This window comes from Chelmon rostratus, chromosome 19 (genome assembly GCF_017976325.1).
Source record: "Chelmon rostratus isolate fCheRos1 chromosome 19, fCheRos1.pri, whole genome shotgun sequence".
In the NCBI taxonomy this organism is placed as follows: Eukaryota; Metazoa; Chordata; class Actinopteri; order Chaetodontiformes; family Chaetodontidae; genus Chelmon; species Chelmon rostratus.
The window spans coordinates 19,151,888-19,171,464 of NC_055676.1; the positions used below are offsets into that span (position 1 = coordinate 19,151,888).

At 45.4% G+C, this 19,577-nt stretch overlaps 1 protein-coding gene across 2 annotated transcripts; it reads right to left on the reverse strand.

Annotated features, from left to right (window-relative positions):
- Window positions 1–1,025: 1,025 nt before the first annotated feature.
- olfm1b (olfactomedin 1b) lies at window positions 1,026–18,881 on the reverse strand. 2 transcript variants are annotated; one of them, XM_041960114.1, is made up of 6 exons: window positions 18,643–18,881; window positions 11,966–12,115; window positions 11,052–11,207; window positions 8,888–9,107; window positions 4,511–4,617; window positions 1,026–2,131 (listed from the first exon to the last, which is right to left on the reverse strand). In XM_041960114.1, exons 1-6 carry the CDS (start codon window positions 18,706–18,708, stop codon window positions 1,457–1,459), a joined length of 1,374 nt encoding a protein of 457 aa, XP_041816048.1. In that variant the 5' UTR covers window positions 18,709–18,881; the 3' UTR covers window positions 1,026–1,456. The 2 variants fall into 2 exon arrangements, with proteins under 2 accessions (XP_041816048.1, XP_041816047.1); XM_041960113.1 differs by lacking the exon at window positions 18,643–18,881 and adding an exon at window positions 13,503–13,908.
- Window positions 18,882–19,577: the final 696 nt, after the last annotated feature.

Here is a 19,577-nt window from a genome sequence, read left to right on the forward strand (position 1 = left end):
CATGTCCAGCAAAGCGCAAAAAGAGTGAAAAGCTTTTGTCCTCAGCAAGGGTACACATTTAAACAGCATTATCCTTCACTAGCAGTGGGGGGGGGGACATGACATGAGACAGGATCATCCTCGAAAAGAAAACTCTCCCTACTACAGGCGCATGATGTGAATTGAAGATGTGAGGTCCAGGTTCCCAGGATACAATACTTGATACATTCTGTTATTTTTTTTTCTTCAAAGAGATGTAAGCTAGATAGATTTCCTCCCACGCAGTCCAAATAAACAAATACAGAGAGGCAAAACTGGTGCCAACAGTTACAGTGATACAAGAACATCTGAAAAATAAAATGACTGCAAAGACATAGAAATAAACAAAACGAGAACTAAATACAAAGAAGCTGGGGGGGAAAAAGTAAATATCTTTGCAAATCCTCAAATCCCGACGGTATTCTCCCTTGTTCCCCTTCCCTCCCTCCTCTTTTTTTTATAGTATCATACAGCAAAAGACATTCAGAAGAGCAGACCGGAGTGATAGAAAACACTCATGCAAAGAAAGCCTTTTTCACACATAGTCACTAACACAGGAAAATCATCTGAAACAACAGCGCTGTCAACAGTCAGTGCCTTCAGGTCTTTTAGTGGGTGTTGTTATTGTTTGCTGTTTCTCTACAGACTTTTGATTTGCTACTGTACTTGATAAAAACGATATGACAGTGTGCACCCGTTAGGCTATCAGGTCTTCTGACCAGACTGACCTCCCACCTCTCTCTCCGTCCGTGGGACCCGGGGGATCCAACAGTTTATTACCAACAGTCTTCGTTTCAGGACCCCCGTTGACCAAAAGAAAAGTTCAGCTGGGAGGATTTCTGCAGAAGAACCCGAGCCACAGGAATGAGCTTAGGTTGATATTCCATTATATAAAAAAAAAAAGGCGTGATGTTTTTTTTGTTTGTTTGTTTTTTTTTTGGCATCTGTTCTTATTCTTTTAAATCTTATATATTAGTCTACTTTTACAATCATTTTCTATGCGGCAAACGATTAAAGAGTTCCATTCCAAAATAAAAACACCTCTAACAAAAAGATGGCAGCTATCAAAATAAAGTCTACTATGGGTCACTATTAAAGTCAAAGTCATATTAAGACCTTTATTTACAAAACAGCTCTGCTTTTCCGAACAATCATCTGTGATTTTGTGATATTAACTGATAAAGCTTTTTTTTCTATAACAAATATATCACATTTTGGAATGAAACCCTTCAATTTAATATTTTTTTCAGTCTCATGTATATGCACATTCAATCCAGTTTGCATTCACTGTTGATGCAGTCTCTCATTAAAAGTTATCTGATAATATAAATAGAATGGTCTTGCCATAGAGTCTTTTTCTTTCGCAGATATATTTTTGTATATAGGGAGATCTCTACACAGACAATATGTATTTATGTATGTAATCCATTTTCCGTGGTTACAGTTCTTCTGAGCGAATGACGTGGAACAGTGTGACATTGTAGAGGACCTGGTGGCCATTGTTCCAGGCATAGAGGGCGCGGTCCCGCGGGTTGTAGTCCAGCATGGAGATATGTGAGTACTTATTCTGGAAGGCAATGTCAATGTACTCGTAGGTAGAGGAGTTGGTGGAGTAGGCGTAGTAGACCTTGGTGCCTCCTGAGTAGCCGTTGGTGACGTAGAGCGTGCCGCAGATCATAAAAGACTCGCCGGCACTCCTTTTGGGGTGGTTGGTGGTCCAGCTCTTGATGATCTGCAGCGTGTTGGGGTTCAGCTTGCTGATGACAATATTGCCGGCGTTCTGGTTGGTGGCATAGACGGCCCACAGGCCTCCCTCGTCCACCATCAGGTCAATGTCGGAATGGCCGCCCCAGGCGTAGTGATACGCATTGTTGAACCCGGCGTAGTCGAGCTGCCGGGACTTGCTGATTGAAGAGGTGCGGAAGTCGAACTTGATGATGACGTGGCTCTGGAATTTGTTGAAGTAGATGGAGCCGTTGTAGACCACCTGACCTGTTCCCGACCACGGGTGGGGCAGCCGGTGGGACGTGAAGTTGTCCGACGTCATGAAGTCCTGCATCGACCTGTACTCCCGCACGAACCGGTTGTTGTGGTAGCCATCCATGTACCAGACCTAAACACCGTCGTGACAAGAGGGAGAAAGAAGAATTAGGAGCAGACGCGGCAGCACGTCAGAGCTACAAACCCCCAAACATCATTCGTCAGCGCGCCTCCAGCATCTGAATCTTCTACGCAGATCACACACATAATATCTCAAATCACACCGTCAGCGAGCATCCCAATTAAGCGAGCGCTGAGACAACCACCGCTGGCAGACGAAACCGAGATCCGGCAGCCTCTGTATACAAACAGTCAGGATGACAGCCGCGGGGTGGCATGAGCCGGGCCCCGCAGGGACGATGCCCATCATTCCAGATAAAAGGCCTGTCTCAGCTGCCTCGGCCCGGCTTCCTGCAGGCCCCTGCGGTGGTGGGCAGAGAGCTCCTATTCCGGAGCTGCTGGAGGCTCAAACGCTTCCTCGGTCTCGGTGGGACCGAGACACCTGAAGCCCTTCCCCTACCTGCTTCCATGTGCTGCTGTGATTGACTTAAAAAATGATTCACATCAAGGAAGCAGGTCTCGGCGGACCCAGTGAAAAAAAAAAAAAAAACAACGTAAGGAAACCATGAGATGAAAAGAACTGGAGCAGACCTGTCTGCTCCCGTCAATTACACTCATTCTCCTTTTTCTGCCCTTTGATAACGCAGCACACCTTTCATGTGTTCTGTTCAAAATGTGTTAGTTTCTACAAAAAAAAAGTAGCCTTTACTGTATGCTAAATATAGCCTTAGTCAGCAGTAAGCTTCACCCGAGCCGCTGAGAATATACACATTATACAACCTCTCTTGTCACGACAATTAGCCTTCAGGAGGCAAACTCCAAATTCACACTGCCACTGTACTGCATGCTGCAGGCTCCTCTCAAGCCCTTTCCTTCCATGTGACATTGAGAATCCTGTCTCTTATTAATGTGTCTCGTAAAGCTGCTGCACAAAGAGCACGCTCAAGCTCAGCCGGCAAATAAACTTCCTTTATGTCCGGCTCCCTCCCTTGCTTCCTGTTACAGTTTTACACCTGGCATTTCCCTTTAATGCCTTTTAGTAATGAAAGCAGACCCATTTATTGAGCCAACAGACAGGCGAAGGGAAATCGGATGCAATCAGCTGATAAAAGGACAGTGACCAATTAACACAGACTGTTATTGACCTTCACCTGCAGTCAAGGACAAGTCTTTACTGAAGAAAACGATGTGTGTTGCAGATCTTCATGTACGTTAGCAAAGAGACAAAGGGGGGGAAAGGGGTGATTCAGCATTAAAAGTTTACAGCCAGTGTGATTGCATTAATTCGCTCCCCCGATGTGTGCACGTCAAATATCGTGGGGCTGCAACTAACAATTATTTCCATTAGGGATTAATCAACCGATTATCATCATTTCCCAAGTTGACACACTCAGAATGTGATTGGGTTTTAAACTGTTAGTCAAACAACGCGAGCAATCTGTTTGTCATCATACTCTGGAAGACGAAGAAATCTGAATATTTACAGTGAAAGTGCTGAGCTGCAAATAAAACAACACAAATACACACACACACACACACACACACACACACACACAGACATTATCAGGGTACAATCAAGCAAAGCCTGGATAACAGTACAGCAGATCCTGCTGCTGGTTTGGATTTTCAGAATTTGAAACTGAAAAGCTTACATCTATAGTTTTAATCTGAATATTACAGCACAGCAGAACCTGGACATGTGGCCACCTTAAACCTGAATTAATTGATGTTTTTGGCCACTTCGAGCAACGCTGTTATATATGCAAAGTTAATATGGCAAATGTGTCTGATGCTGCCTATTTACAGACATGGAGCCACGTTAGCAGTCATTCAGAATCACGTTTCTGGTCACCTGAAAGCTAGTTTAACATTCACTCTCCTTCTACCTGTAGCTCCTCCACCGACTCCTGCAGGAAACATCTGGCTCTTTAGCAGCTAAAGCTGGTGGCTAACTTTGTCTGCTGGTTGGTGCAGGGTGGGTGGTGTTGGCCGTAAAAAAAAACATAGCAATGAGCTATGCTCCATGCAGTGGAGGGGAACTTCTGAGCTGGGTGATAATACTCTGTGAGCAACACATCATTTGATCCACTGCTGATATAAAAATATTGATTATAGCAGTTTCACGGATTGGACTGGGTATGATATGATGATGTGATACTACACTAAAACTACTTTTTTCAATACCTTACTTGGAGAAAATGAACATACTTTTCAACAAAACCTTTTGTGATAATAATAAAAAAAATCAAATCAAATAAGAAAGACTCAAATTGTCAACTTTATGATTTAAATCTGTCAAAAATAGTACAAATTTGAGCCAGAATTCAATGTCAGCTTATGGTGCGAAATGGACGATGATGATTCCCATCGAACTGCGTGGCGGTGAACGTACCCGTGTGTCTCCTTCAGGCGCCAGCGGGTCGGTCATCCAGGAGCCGAACCTGGACCCAGACGTCTTTATGGTGATGGGGTCACTGATGCCAGTCAGTTTGCCACATGCTGCAAGGACAGAAACGAGAACATCTAGAGCAACACCCATTTGGCCGCTAATTCAGAATCTATCACAAGGGGTTCATTTCACTTCAAATCCAGATGAGCCGGCCTGGAGGATGAGGGAGCTGATGTCCATGCCTTTCTCTCTGTGCTTATTATTCCCTTCACACATGCTAACGCCTGTTTTACTCTGTGTGTGTGTGGATGTGTGAGAAAGTGAGAGGAAGAGGGAATAGAGAAGGCGAGCCTCTGTGTATTCTGCTTATCTTGTGCTGCTTGTAAGCTGCTGTAGTGTTAATTAGTGTTGATTGAGGTGTTAATGCGAATCTGACAAAAGCATCGCTCGGCTCTGTGGCCCTCGTGACTGAGAGCTGGTCGGACTAATGTATCCTCTCTAATGAGCACAGAGAGGAACGAGTGGCACCGTTCTGCCCAATAACAACGCTCCCTTACACCCATTTCATTTGGACGCAGGTCGGTTTCAGACAACGTTTGGGCCGGACAAAGGTTAATTAGACGATTTTGACGAGTTAAAGATAGCTCATGAACGTAATGAGCCGTTCTGAAATGCTCATCTAAAGAACGGGACTGTGGCGATGGCTCATTTTAAGTTTCCACCAGCATCTCTTTCTGCGAAGCGATGCATCCATTAACCCCTCGCTGCTCCGTCTGAACCCCTATCATCATCGTTGTTCTGAAACATCCTGCTGTCTCGCTCCATCCTCGCATCTGGCTAACTTTTCCGTCGCTTGCATTGTGAAAATTGTGGGTTTGTGCAACATATGCCGTGCCTGTGAGCGTGTGTGGGCATCACACCTCGGCAACGGCTGAGAGACAAACACGTGGTCACATGAGCAGCCTCTACTATTGCCACAGGGGGCTGAGTCCCTTACGCAACCCACAGTGGGATTAGAGACCGCAGTAATACACTGGCCATTGATTTATTTATTTCTTTTCTCTAATCATGCCTCTCTCTTTAGATGACACCACTGCTACAGGCTGCTGGGGAGCCCACTGAGGGATCTGCATTCTGGAGACGCACACGGGGTCTAATCCCCTTTTGGCCTGAATTTGCTTGGGCCGAAGCAGAGAGCAGAGCGAATGGAAAACCAAATGGGAACTGGAGCTGATATAACAGGAGCGCCGTCAGCCTTTACCCCGAAACTCTCAGTTCCTGAAGAGGAGGAATATTTTAAAGGAGGATTTCGACATGGGTCTTATTTTGGCAATTTTTTTTATCGGTTATGATGGACATGTACTCATCAAAGTAATCGGTGAGATCTGGGAGCTCTGATATAATCCTGCTAAGGCTAACACTTGTAACTCTGATGATCTCAAACATAAACTGAGAGTGAGCACACCCGAAATATCAATAGTAGGGCTGCAGTAACTTTTTTTTTAATTTTCAACGTTGATTTTCTGAATGATAGATTCAGTGTTTTATCTGTAAAATGTCATAAAGTAGTCCACAGTCCAAGGTGACTTCTCCAAATGGCTCATTTTTTTCCAAAAAGAAAGCATTAAAAACTATAAAAAGTCCTCCCAGTGCCCGACAGCGTGCGTGCTCATCAAAGAAATATCTCGCAGAGCTGAAACAAATCGATCCAAACAGCGAGCAGCTCCGCTTAGAAGGATTTTAACGCTTTGTACGGTATCGAGCACGAGGCCCCTGATTTTGTCCAAAACCCAGATATATGAAGTTCACTCTAAAGAGTTTAGTTTTAACTCGGCTGGTGCTATAAAGAAAACCAAACAGGCCTCACAGCTGGGATGCCAGTTAATGAATTTCCCGACGATGGCCTGAAGCAGGAAGTCGATGTGTTTACCGTGATGGACGTTTCTAACCGCCGGTTTGTGGAATAATTCCTCAATTAACCTGCAGTGTTGTTCAAAGGCCCTGAAAACTTAAATTGTCGATCAGCCTCTTGATATGAGCACTGTCGGGTTCAACATAATGTGATTTCGCATGAGAGACGTCTCTGCTGGAAAAAGGCAATGTCAGGTTTCCACAAATCAGGATTTAGCTTTTGAATTAGACCCTGACGACCGCTGATGGGCCGCTGGGTCATTGCCTCCACACCCACACAGCCCTGATGAAGCACAAATACTTCCAGGTGTTTTTCCACTTATTATAAGCTTATTTAGTCATGTATATTTAATGTTATGGCAGAAAAGTAATAATTTGTATCAGGTTTTCCGGGTCTTTCATCATCTTACCGTCTGTCTGCTTGTGTGGCTTCTTTTGACGTCTCCAAGTTCCCAGATCTCAGCAATTAACCGAACGGAACGACAATTTGAAAAGCTATAAAACCAATTTTTCAAGATGAGGGAACTAAAACAAAGAGATGCCTTCAGGTTGTTCGTAAAGAGAGACATATTGATTCTGTGGCATGTGAACCTGACTATAACATGAAGCCTCGTAATTGTGTTCTCTAGAGAGGCAATGCAAGGTGAGAACAATGGCTGCAGAGCAGGCAGCAGAGGGGTTTATGTGCTGGTATGACTTTCCGGCTCCATTCATCAGTGTTTGGTCGTGAAGGGGGCTGGATTTGCCTGAAGCTCCTTGCGCCTCCACAGTGCCGGGCCACGACACAGGGTGATTTATTTATTTGATTATTGCCCAGCAAGCTGGCATGTCCCCTTGATCGATGGCCATTGTGTCCTAGCAGCCGCCGAGCTGTTAGTCTCCCCGGCACAAAACAGCTTGAAGGACAGCTCTGCGGGGACCCTAGTTACTCTCTTTCACTTTTCCTGCCCGCCTTCACTTTATCACTCTCTCCTTGCCCCACCTCCTTCTATCAATTTCTCCCATTGGTCTATCTATTAGCCAATACTCCAATTTCTCCCACCCTCCCAATTTTTCTCCACTTTTTTTTTTTTGCCCCTGCTGTTGATCTGTTGATGCAAATTTGGCAAGTGACCTTCACAAATATAATCTCAATAACGGGAGTGCGTTTGTGTGCACTATGCGCGAGTGCCTCTGCAGCCCTGTGAAGATGAAAGAAGTCGCCGGCCTCTGTTCTGCCTGAGCCAGTCCCTCGCTGGGCGACCTCGCCTTTATCTCATCTCATCTCGCGCACGCTCCGGCGCGACTCTCGCAGCTCCTCGCTCTCCCCCGCCCGACCACGGATGCGAGGAGCGCCACTGTGCACTGAGCTGAGAGTGAAAACACACTCCTGCTCCAGGTTTGAAAAAAATAAGCGCGTGTGCACAGATAAAGAGAAATAACAACAGGTGAAGTCAGTGGGGGGCTGAGATTGGGCGTCTGCTTTTTGTGCTCCACACGTTCATTTTAAATCCAATCACTGCGTCTCCACTGGCGCTCCAAAAAGAACAGTAACCAAAAGCTTTTCTTTCTGTCATCTTGCACTGTGAATAATTTGAAACAGGGACACAATATACCCGTGATGTGCAGCCTGTAAGTGTCCCTGCTCTTGTAATCTTAGTCACTGTAGTGTGGGTGTGCATCTATTAGCACTGTGGGCTGTGACAGAGGTGTGAAGAGACTGAGGCAGGAGCTAGAAGCAAAGATAAGGCTGTGATGGGAACTTGCAAGCTGAGGACGCTGTCAGCAGCTCTCTGTCTCTGCATGCCGTCCTTTGGTGTGCTTGAACCATGTAAAAATGTAAAAATCCCATCTATGTCATCACAGGAAGTTGTTGTGTTGTATGTGTGCCTGCAGGACTACCATTAATGATTATTTACATTATTTATTAATAATTTTTTCATTCTATGAATCTCTGAATATCAAAAAAAAAAAAGTGTTCATATTGTTTATTTTGTGCAATAAATGGTCCCGCACCCCAAAAAGTTCAATTCACAGTGATGTAAAACAGAGAAAAGCAGCACATCCTCAAATCTGAGGGGCTGGAACACACAAAATTTGGCTTTTTGACAGATAAAATGACTTGAATGATTTAACCGTTCATATAATCGATTATCTCCTTTGCAGGAAAAAGCACAGAAGATACAGAAGTTACCAGGATGTAACTCAATGTGCAGCCCTCTTATGGACTTCATTATTAATAGCATTAATAGCACAATCCACACGTGAGAAATAGGACCATAGAGTGTAAATGACGAGTGTGTTATAGGACTTGTGTAAAGTGCATTTGACAGTGTAGTGCAACCACACACGATGTTCCTGTGATGTTCTGAATCATGTGAATGTGCCTGAGCGTCTCTCTCTGGTCAGTCACATCATACTGTATGTCATGAGTGTATGTGCGTGCACGTGTTTGAAGCAAAGTGTGTGCCAACAACTTTCTGTGCCTACCTAATTTTTGCATGCATGCTCGGAGTCTCTCCTCAAGATTTGACACTCTGTTGTGGAGCTCCTCGTAGTCATAGGCCCCCATCTCCTCCTGAAGTTCGCTTAGAACTGACGTCAGATTCTGGACCTCCTCCTTAAACTGCAATACCAATTTGGCATCGGCCTTGTACTCCTCCAACACTGGTATCAACGGTCTAAGCTCCTCCATTTTCGCTTTTATGGCCTGAAAGGATTAGAATAAGCTCGGTTGAGTGTCATGCGCGACAAAAGGAGACTGTCCATAAAAGAAAAAAGGAAAAAAAAGAAAAAAACACCTGTCTGAACCTGACTACTCTGACTCTGCCCTGCCTCTCCACTGACATGAGGACCCCCTGTTTGTGTCCATGTTCAGTGTTTGTGTGTGAACAGCTGTGTTTTGTCTGTGCAGGTGTGTGTCTGAGGAAACAAACCCGGAGCAATATTCTCCACCCGCTGGACGAGCAGAGCAGGTGGCCCCCGTCCCCCCCGGCAGTGACCAGCCGTTAAAAAGCAAGCCCTCGGTACACCGACAACAATTGGGAAAGCTCTTTATTGGTCATCATCGTTTAAAATGCAACATCGTATTAAGGGTTACATGCTTTTACATGTCACACACAACAAAGTGTCTCGAATTTTTACGTCTATAGTTTAACGTATAGATTTGTTGAGTAACCAAATATGCATAGACAAAAGCCAAAGGAAAATAAAATGAATAACAGCAATTAATAAGAATAAGAAGAATAAGAATAATAAGAATAATAATAAATGTATTTACGTTTGAAAAAAGCTTTTAGATGGAAAACTTTGACAGCAGTAACATGCAGGAAGAGATCAGTGGTGGGTTGGTTTGGGAGAGGGGTGGGGTTTCTTAGTCTTAATGGTGCTAAAGGTTAATTAACTGTTTGACGCCCAAATGCTCTCAGTACTGTGGCCCAGTTCAGGGGAATCTGGAATTGACCTGCCTCTTCTTCCCTGTGGCTCTCTTTACATGTCTTAAAGTTAGCCCTGCAAGCAAGAAAATGACAAACTGTTGACAGGGGCTGGAGCTTGCTAACCTTTCTAACAGACACACAAACAACACTTAGTATATATGCACAGGAGACACGTTACAGGACACTGCACACATGCTGTTGAACGTGGCGTTGGATGCATGAGGTCTGTGAGCATGCACGGGTGATGGGATGCGTTGCTGCAGGGAAGATGGTGCGACAGGTAACTGAAAGAATGCATTCGCGTGAGTGGCTGCGAACAAACAGGGCTGGGTGCAGAACCGCAACATTTGTTTGGCAGCATTTGAACGGAAACTTAAAGGCGGCATCGAATGTCTTCTTAATCTATCATCTTGAAAGTTTCTGTATGGCTGCTTGTGTTTAGACGTGCAGCACTTAAGACCTTGCATTAAACAGGCAGCCGAAATGATGAGCCGATTAATCAATTAATCAATCAGCCATCAGATATTTAGATGATTGGGTAATCAAAGTAATTTTTCATGCAAAGGTGCCCCAAGATTTGCTGTTCGTCTTGTCGTATAAAGCAGGTAATATGATGTCTTTACAAACTGATTTTTCACTGACTTCTGACAATTAACCAATTAACTGAGACAATGATCTGCATACTATTGATAATGTACATCTGTTATTTGCAGCAATTGTTATTTTAGAGAAAAAAAGCTTTGGGTAGAGACACGGAGGCACATCAGCACTCACTTCAAAATCTTTTAAATGATGTCCTACCTGCAAAATATTCATTCAACAAAGCTTTATTTTATTTTGATAGGACAATAAAGCCTTTATGAAAAGGGTTTAGTGTCAACTCTTTATTCTAATATCTCAAGAGTTCACTGTTCAGCACACTTACTGTGATAAAAGAAAATGTTTTGTCTTTTTTCTTTCCAAGTTGATTTAGGATTCCACCTCATGGTTTAATAGAGTGAGTTAGTGTGAAAAGAGATATGAATTCAGTTTACGGATCTAATAATTAGACCTCCTTGATTGCACATGCAGTATGGATGTCTAGGTGTGCGGTTAGGTGGTTTATGCAACACAACTCCACAGCAGGAAAACACCAAATGGGTTAGGCTGTGTGTGGGATACAGAGCAGCTATGACAGAATGGCGGTTGGGTCAATGGCTGGAGATCTGGCTCCGTACCTTGTATTGCTTGGCGATGTTCTGCTTGTGGTTCTCCTCCACCTGCCTGAACTTGGTCTCCAGGCCGCGGAGCTGGACCTCCATCTTCTCAACGTACTGCAGGTCCCTCTGGGTTCGCTGGTCCAGCACCTGGATGGACTGGGTCATGTTCTGGACCTGAGGTGGCACAGGTACGGACACAGTGGACCAAGTGATTTAACGCGTCTCTGTTTCTAATGGTGTAATTAGAGAGACGAGCGCGAGAAAACGCAACAGACTTTCAATATGTTGTTTTGGCTTGGCTTTCTCCTTGCAGTGATTCACAAACTCTGACACCAGGCCAACTAGTCAGGGGCCTCAGACACATGGTGGAAGTGTAGAATGCATACTGTTAAGACATTCGGTTTCTCGAAACTGTTGGGCTCCAGAAACTCCATAAACCTGGCACATTATTTATTCATTAGAGATCTGTTGATGTCTGTATTTTCTGCCAGATTATGTGAATCATTAGGCGACTCTGCATTATTTGGTGATTATCTCCGTCTTTGGATGACAAGCATTTTGTGCTAAACGTGCTTAAACATCCCTTCCGTGTCCAGTGTTCGGGTATTGAGCCAGGTTGCATCATCAGGCGTGTTGCCCTGGATGTGTGCAGTACAATAAACAGAGAGCGAGCGTATAGCTGCCTCCCATGATGCCTGCTGGGTTTCCAGGGAGCTCATTAGAGCATGATTCCTATTCTTGTCCAACGGGCAGAGAGGTGATTGGAAGACCACAAAAATGGGTCTGCCTATATGTGTGTGTGTGTGTGTGTGTGTATTTGACTTTATGTGTGAAGTACCTGTAGGTAAAAAGAGCTAAGCTAACCACTGTGGGCGCTGCACGGCTGTGATTGTTCGGGTCTTGTGTTGCTCAGGAGTTAAGCAGGTAATTACCTTCTCTAACAGCTGCCTCAGTTGTTTGGTGCGGGCATCCCGTGAACACATGGACTGCTGGGGCGCCACCACAGTGCAGACACACCTTCCCTCGCTATCCTGGGCTGAACTGTACACCTGCCACGATTCCTCTGGGTTTGCTGGCAACACCTGAGGACAAAGGAGCGGTTAAAAGGGGCAGTTGGAGTGCAGCGCTGGAGGAGAGTGGAGCACAGAAAGACAGATAAAAGCAGAGAAACACAAACGTGGGACCCCAAAAACACATCCTGGTGTTTGCCTGACCATAGATGACACTGAGGTGTACTGTGCAGGTGTGAGGCTGCAGCTGTATTTAAAAACCGCCACGCTCCACCCAGTTCGTACCCTCGTACAGTACATTTTAAAGGCAGACAAAGGGTGGATGCAGCCAGTCGTCACAGCTGAAGCTGCTCCCATCATTCGCTGGGTTGGGTGTGTGTGAAAGCTCCGGGTGTGAAGTGTGATGTGCATGACGTCAGAAAGAGGTTTCTTTTTTTTCCAAAGAGAAAACTCCAGTTACTGACGTGCTGATGAGAAAAAAACTGAGTGACTTTGAAAAAGATATTCAGCGATAAAAAAAGAAAATTGCTCCTGATTTATTCAATTAGTGGGAAGGAGCGACTTCAAAACCCAAAAGGAGCAATCGCAGCGGCTGTCTGTCAGCCGCTCTCTACCAAAGGATGTGCTGACAGGACAAAGAAAAATCACTATCGACAACTGCCTCGATCCCTCACTGTTCCTCTGTGCTACTCAGTCAGTACGCTTACGAACCACTGACAGACATGATCACATAAAACATCGCAAGTCATGCAAAAATGCTTCAATCTCCTCAAAAAACATGAAGCAACCACAGCACGGTCAGGACAAAGAGTCAGTACCAGCCTCTGCTTTGACTTTTCATTTATTTATTCGCCTTAAGGATCCATTGTTCTAAATTTCAGTGCAAGCATCCACTTGACAGAGCGCTCGCAATGTTATCCTGGCACAGAAACAATCCGAATGTGCCAGCAGCCTGACAGAGAAACAAAGGAACGCTTCATCTTGACTCTATAGCAGCATCTTGGCTTTGAGCGCCTCTCTCATTCACACGGGCGGCGAAAGGAAGAATGAGGACTCCCGCTGATTGGGGGGAGAAAACAAGACTGCTTTGAAATTTGGACATGCCTAATTTTGAAGCAATTTTGCACCATGGATCTCTCATTTCTACCAATGCCAGAAGAAAAGAAGGAAGCGATAACTTTCCACTTAGTGCAGGCTGCTCATCTGGACAGAGGCTGCAGCCCTGTGGCAGCTGGAGCAACATCAAACGCAGGGGGAAGATATCTATGATGCCTCTCCAAGACTTTTTTACTTTTGCATGCGCCTTGCAAGCGCGTCACAGAAAAGCTTAATTATGAACCTCTTAAGAGCGCACACATGCTGCCTGTCTTTGGATTGCAATTTAGCCGCAGCAGCGGAGTCATTCATTCAGAAAAACAGCCAAGCAGCCGCAGGAAATATGCGAAACTTGCGCACTTACTCCGGTACTCCGGTCTGGGTACCCTCCCTGCGCCGCCGTGAGCTTGGTCGTATTGAGCCCCACCAGAGAGGGGAGGGTCTGCGACATCCAGTTGGTGATCATCGCCATGGTGCTGAGCACGACGCCGATCTTCAGCAAAGGCACCGACATGTTTGCGCTGCGCTTTGGACTTTATTCAAGCCGTCTTCATTCTACGGACTCCGGTGAGAAACAGGCGAGGCGAGTGATGTTGCCCAGAGCATCTTGCTGTTTCACCCGGGACTCCGGCTCGGCTGGTCTTTTTTTGGACATCTCCAAACGAAGCACCGGCGGCGAACGAGTCGGACGCGAGAGGGTCGACCGAAGCGGGACGGAGGTAAAACTGCAACACCTGATCCAGTGGAGGAGGAAAAAGCGAGAGCGGCTGCTGCGTGCGTCCTCCGGATAGCTCCTCTCCGCGCGTTGTCCCGCACACTGCTGTCTCTCCACTTCAACGTTACTATTTCGTTCACGCCCGACGGTCCGCCTCCTGCCTTGGTGCGCTCTGTGATTAAGTGCCACTGACTACACACAGGCTGCTCCAAATGGATGAGAGGAGGAAGGAGGAGGTACTACGGATCTATCTATATCGCCAGACGCAGTGATGTCAGCCAGGTTGGGGTCCGTTCATGGTGATATCTGGGATTGCGCCTGATTCGCCCGTAGCCGCCCGACTCAGGCTGTCCCCAGAGGGAATGACAAAGAGCAGTGCGGCTGAGGTCGGCCGACACTGACGCTGAGGGATTATTTATAGCGAACAGTGACACTTCTTTCTTCACTGCCCCCCAAAAAAGGACAGGAAGCTCTGTCACAGAGGACCGCGCATGGTAAAGCTGCCCTTTCATTTAAACTACACACAGCGCGCAGCCCGCAGCGAGCGCACTCCTGCAGAATGTCGCATTTCAGCGAGCGCGGGGCGGTGGGTGCGTTTTATTGAGAGGTTGCAGGATGCTTTGCGCTCAAACTGAGGGGCAGCTTTTGATTCGTGTGACTCTGGCGCCATCGTGTAGCTGATTTTGGCGTTGCTGGAATCAAAAGAGAAGGGCTTTAAAATGCAAGGAAGTAGCTCAAAATATACAACATATATATATGGGGTTTTTTTATCTAAAAAAAATGGCCAGTTTTAATAAGACAACTCGTCAGCTTGCATGATTAAATTTCATGTTTCTGCACTGAATATGCGGTTATTAGACTCAAAACATTGCAGGTGCATGAGCAAGTGCAGTTAAATGGTGCATTTTTTTTGTTTTGTTTTATCTCTCAGGCTCCAGACAAATGAATTATTTGTCATTTCTAAGTCATCGACAGGCTTGTAGGCTAATGCTGCAGCCTATGGGCTAAACTGCAGCACTGCATGATACATGAGGTCCCCAGAATAGTACGAGTGGCTCTGTCTCCACAGCTATTTCCGTCAGCTCCATAATGCATTTTTTTGGTCAACTGAAAAAAGGAAGTGAGTAAAGTCTGCACGCTCTAAACCTCCATATCCCCCCCTCCGTCTCCCTTGTGTCTCTTATCTCCCCCTCTTCTTTAAAACCTTTGAGGTGAGAGCTCACAGGAGTGATGGCTCCACAGATTAGTGCGAATAGTATCAGCAGGGGTCACCTCACCGCTGTGCACTGTGTCCAGAGTCCAGTCTCATGTGTAATATGGTGCAGTTCAGTGCAGCACAGCGGCCTCTAATGATATCACTTTCTCATGGATGCAGTTAGTTCCTGTTAGAAGCTTCACAGGCGGAATCTAATCCAATTCAGTTTCAATACAGCTGAAACAAGTTATCTTAGCATAAAGTCCTCAGTGTTTAACACACAAGCATCAAGAGGAACTCCACAGGTGCACTGAAATAAGATGACTGACTCAGTAAAAATCAGTCAAGGAATTATCAAGAGTGATTTATAGAGAGATTTTTAAATTAAAACCACAATCTTTCATTAAACTTGCACCACAGCACTTATTGCAGAAGGACTGATTTATAATTCTGCATACAAGATCTCAAATGTGCAATGCATAATAAAAAAAACACTCACACAATGATCAGTTATGCAGTCTGATATAATAACCCTGCATAAATATGACTGTGTAAGACAGCTTTTGATGATTTTTTTTTTTTTCAGAATGAAGCTTGTGTGCCTTCAAAAGTTATTAGAGGACACAAATTATGATTCAGAGTCGGTGGAAGGTGTAAATGTGTCTGGAGGGACAAACAAGCTGGCACATCTTATAATATAATGCAATATAATAATAATGATGATAATAATAATGTAAAGCGAAGCAAACAGCAGCCTCAGAAATGACCAATAAACATAACAAAATGGAACATTAAAGCTTCATAACGGTTATATTTCTGACTGGGTGACTGTACTCTATTGCATTAGAGCGAACAGGTGTCGACAGCTTGTAGGAGAACCACATTGACTCACTCAATATCCAATGTAGTAAATGTTCATAAAGTAGCGAAAAATCCCATTTCCAGCCTGCAAGTGAACTACAAAATGCACCGTATCTCCACCTACTCCTCTTCTGCTCGCTTTCACTCTCCCTCCCCTCTCGCCTCAACCAACCATACTGAATAATAAATAGCTTCAACCCCGGCTGCCAATCACACCACGCATATTGCAATTCAGCTCAACTCCGTCTTCAGTTTCTCACATAAAGCCGGATTGATTTTTGTTTTGGGTTTTCATACATTAAAAGCCCCTAACTGTTCCAAAACGTCCCCCTGCTGGAGCCCCTGTAGACATGTTGGCAAAGTAGATTTAGTTGATTCACGCTAATTAGATGACTTTTTTTTTTTAATTAATGCATGCATTAATTAAAAAAAAATCAAATTGTGCATGATATGAATCTAAAACCTGAAGATGTGCAGGTGTTTTACAGCATTTCTTTGCATGACGGCTGTTATAGGATGAGCTATGGTATGTAGGTTGCCTGGTGTCAAAGGGGGTGGCTATAGCGGTGCCATCTGTTTTGTCAGGTGTCTGTGGGATGCTTGAGGATGTGGGCCCGAAGCCATGGGGGAGCCGCTAGGTGAGGAACAGATGCCGCTCTGGCTGCTTGCTATTCTTCTCTGTGTGAACGCGAGGCAGTCGCCAAATCCTCCAGCGGAGGAGAAAGAGGTGAACAAATGCGGGCGGAACTGAAGAGGGGAGCGTGCTACTAATCAGGCGTCTCCCTGCTCCCCCTGCCAGATGTTAAGAAAAGCTGCCCCACGCTGCAGGAAAGTGTGTAGGACTTTTGAGGCAACGTGGTTAACGCTGTCATTGAGAGAGCGTCATTTGTTCTGCATCAAAGGTCGAGGCCGTGCTGCCTGCGTGGCTTTTTCTTTCCCCCCTCTCTCATGAGTAATCTGGCAATAAAATGCATCTCTTGATACACCTCTCACTTTTTATATCTGTCTTCAAACAGAGATGAGATGTGGAGAGGCCTCTGCTTCCTACAGAGAGATGCACTGTAGGTTTCTATAGCAGGGGCAGTATAAATAGCCTGTCGGTGTATCTTGTGTTTCTGTTCTGCTGGAAGGCAGCAGACAGGCCAGGCTGTGGACTAATATCGATTTACCTTCAAACAGACGACACACACACACACACACACACTCAGGCCATCAGAGAAAAGACTGTCGCTGTAACGCCGGGCCCTGACCTGCACCGTGCACAACCCGATCCGACTGTCATGAAACCCAAAGTGAAACACGCTCGCTTCCCCTCCCTCCTCTGACTGATGGCTTCCATCAATCGGCGCAAGCAGCCCCATTGTTCAATAGTGTCAGCATTTTTTTGTGCACCCCGCTGCTGCACACTGTGTCCGGCTCAGATCACATTTGATGCTTCAATGTGGGGACATAAAAAAAGGAATAAACAACCATGTGTTTGTAGGGCTGCAGCTTTGATCAAATAACAAATCAAATTCCACGTGAATGTCAAAGCCAAGCTGTTGCTCCACGAATAAAAAGCCTTCCTCTCACAGCACACTGACATTCCTCATAAATTTGCAGGAATCAATCGCTGGCATATTTCTGCCAAACCGATCTTACACCAATATTGTTCTAACACGTTGGTTATCAGGGCCAGCAGGGTTTGCAGCAACCTACTTCCAACACATTTTATTGAGTTTGTCACTCGAGAGTATATTGCAGACGCACAGGGAACAGAGATTAATTTATTGATAGTACCTCAGTGGCACTTTTGATTTTTTAGCCTCCAATTACCAACCACAGTTGAATTCACACAACATGAAGCCCATGAAATATGACCCTCCATTCGAGCAAGGGCAATTAAATCATCAAATTGTTCAATCCAGCGGTGGCCGGGCCCGGGAATAAATAAATTATCTACCCCCCAACAGCGTGATTGTGGGAATTTATAATGGCAACAGTTTAATGCAACAGTAACTGTCATATGTATTGCTGCAAATGGGCTTCAGAGAGCAGGAAGTAATTAATAGTTCCAGTAAAGAATCACGGAGATGCATTTTATTGACCAGTGATTTTGTTTACTACTCCTGAGCTGGGTGGCTTTGCACTGCTGGACTAAATGTCCCCACCACACACACATACACACACACACACACACACACACACACAAACACAGAGGCAACAGTAAGTCACACAGTGGTCATTGAGCATGCTCAAAACACCTTCTTGGAGACACTGCATTTGATTGTGGAGCCATGATTTAAGAGCACAATTCAACAATGGCCTTTTTGAGAGGAAGCTGCGGGTGTTGCATCAGAGCAGTCGTGCAGCTGATTAATCTTCCCAATTTGCTAATGAGGAAACTGACAGATCATGCAATATATCCCCTTATATCTGGCCCGCTTGTCAGCCCCGGCGGTGGAGACGCTGAACAGGGCTCTCTCTCTCTCTCTCTCTCTCTCTCTCTCTATCTCTCTCTCTCTCTCTCTGCTGGATCTATCCGCGCCCGTCAAGCACAATGTATTCACATCATGTAATCCCACCCGTTAATCTGTTTAAGCGGGGTAGAGGGCTAATTCACCGGGGCTCTTTATGCGAGGTAACCGGGTGATCTCTCACCGGATCCGGAGCCCATTAACCGCTTTTTTTTTAAATGCAGGGAAATGGCGTTAATAAAAGATAATCATCATCATAATAATAATAAACACCTACTTGGGTGAGTTCTGTGCCCATGAAGATGAGGAGAATCAGAGTCAGGAGCTTGCTCGCAGGCTGCATCTCTTGCCTCCGGTGTGTGTGGACCAGCGGTCTCACATGCAGATCGAGTCCCTTTGCGTCCCCCCGCGCAGCAGTCCTTTCCTCCCGGCTCTCTTTTGCGTTGCAACTCGCTTGTTTACTTGCTTTTTTTAAGAAAAAAACAAACAAATAAATAAAAAAATAGAAACGATTATTAGTATTTGATCCCTCAGCAACCCAGCGGCAGAAAGATGTGCTTCACGGAATCGTCTCCGTGCATATTCAGTTCATATCGGGAGCCTATCTTCGGCGCCTCTCCCCGTCGGTCTCCGCGGCCGCACTTATGTATGGCTGCGACGGGCTGTGCCGAACATTGGGCTAAAGACGCGCAGACACTGTCGTATACACGGCTATAAACCTTCACTCCGATATTGCCAAAAGTTTACCTCCCCGCCTCAAGCTGCCGTGTAAGCTCTCGATGAAAAAATGAGAGTGACGGCGCTGTGCATGATGCTGAGAGCGGAAGTTGCATCGCTCGGAGAGGGAGATTTAAACTGGCGAGCATGCAGGAGGGAAGCAGCCTCTCCAGCATGATCTGTGGTTAGTCTGTCACAGGAAGCAAAAACTGTTGCCTGCTCAGCTTCTTTTTATTTTCACTCAATTCAAACAGCTCATTCAGTAAAATTAATAATAATAAAAAGGCTTGTTTACATTCTTGGCTGCATGAATGGGTGCAGGGATGGATGATAAGGCGCCCCTGAAAATACATGCAAATAGGCAAGACACAAGCATGGTAAGAAAACAGCAACACAGGAGCAATATGTGCAAAACGTGCTGCGACGTGACCAAGTGGCACAGATGACAATGGAAACTGTGTCCAGAGGCGATGAATTAAAGAGCACTTCCCTCCA

Coding starts and splice junctions, on each gene's coding strand:
- olfm1b (XM_041960113.1), bottom strand. CDS start 13,652: ATGTCGGTGCCTTTGCTGAAGATCGGCGTCGTGCTCAGCACCATGGCG. Junction 12,116..13,502: donor ACCCAGACCGGAGTACCGGA/GTAAGTGCGCAA, acceptor CTTTGTCCTCAG/GTGTTGCCAGCAAACCCAGA. Junction 4,618..8,887: donor AGCATGCATGCAAAAATTAG/GTAGGCACAGAA, acceptor CTGTCCTTGCAG/CATGTGGCAAACTGACTGGC.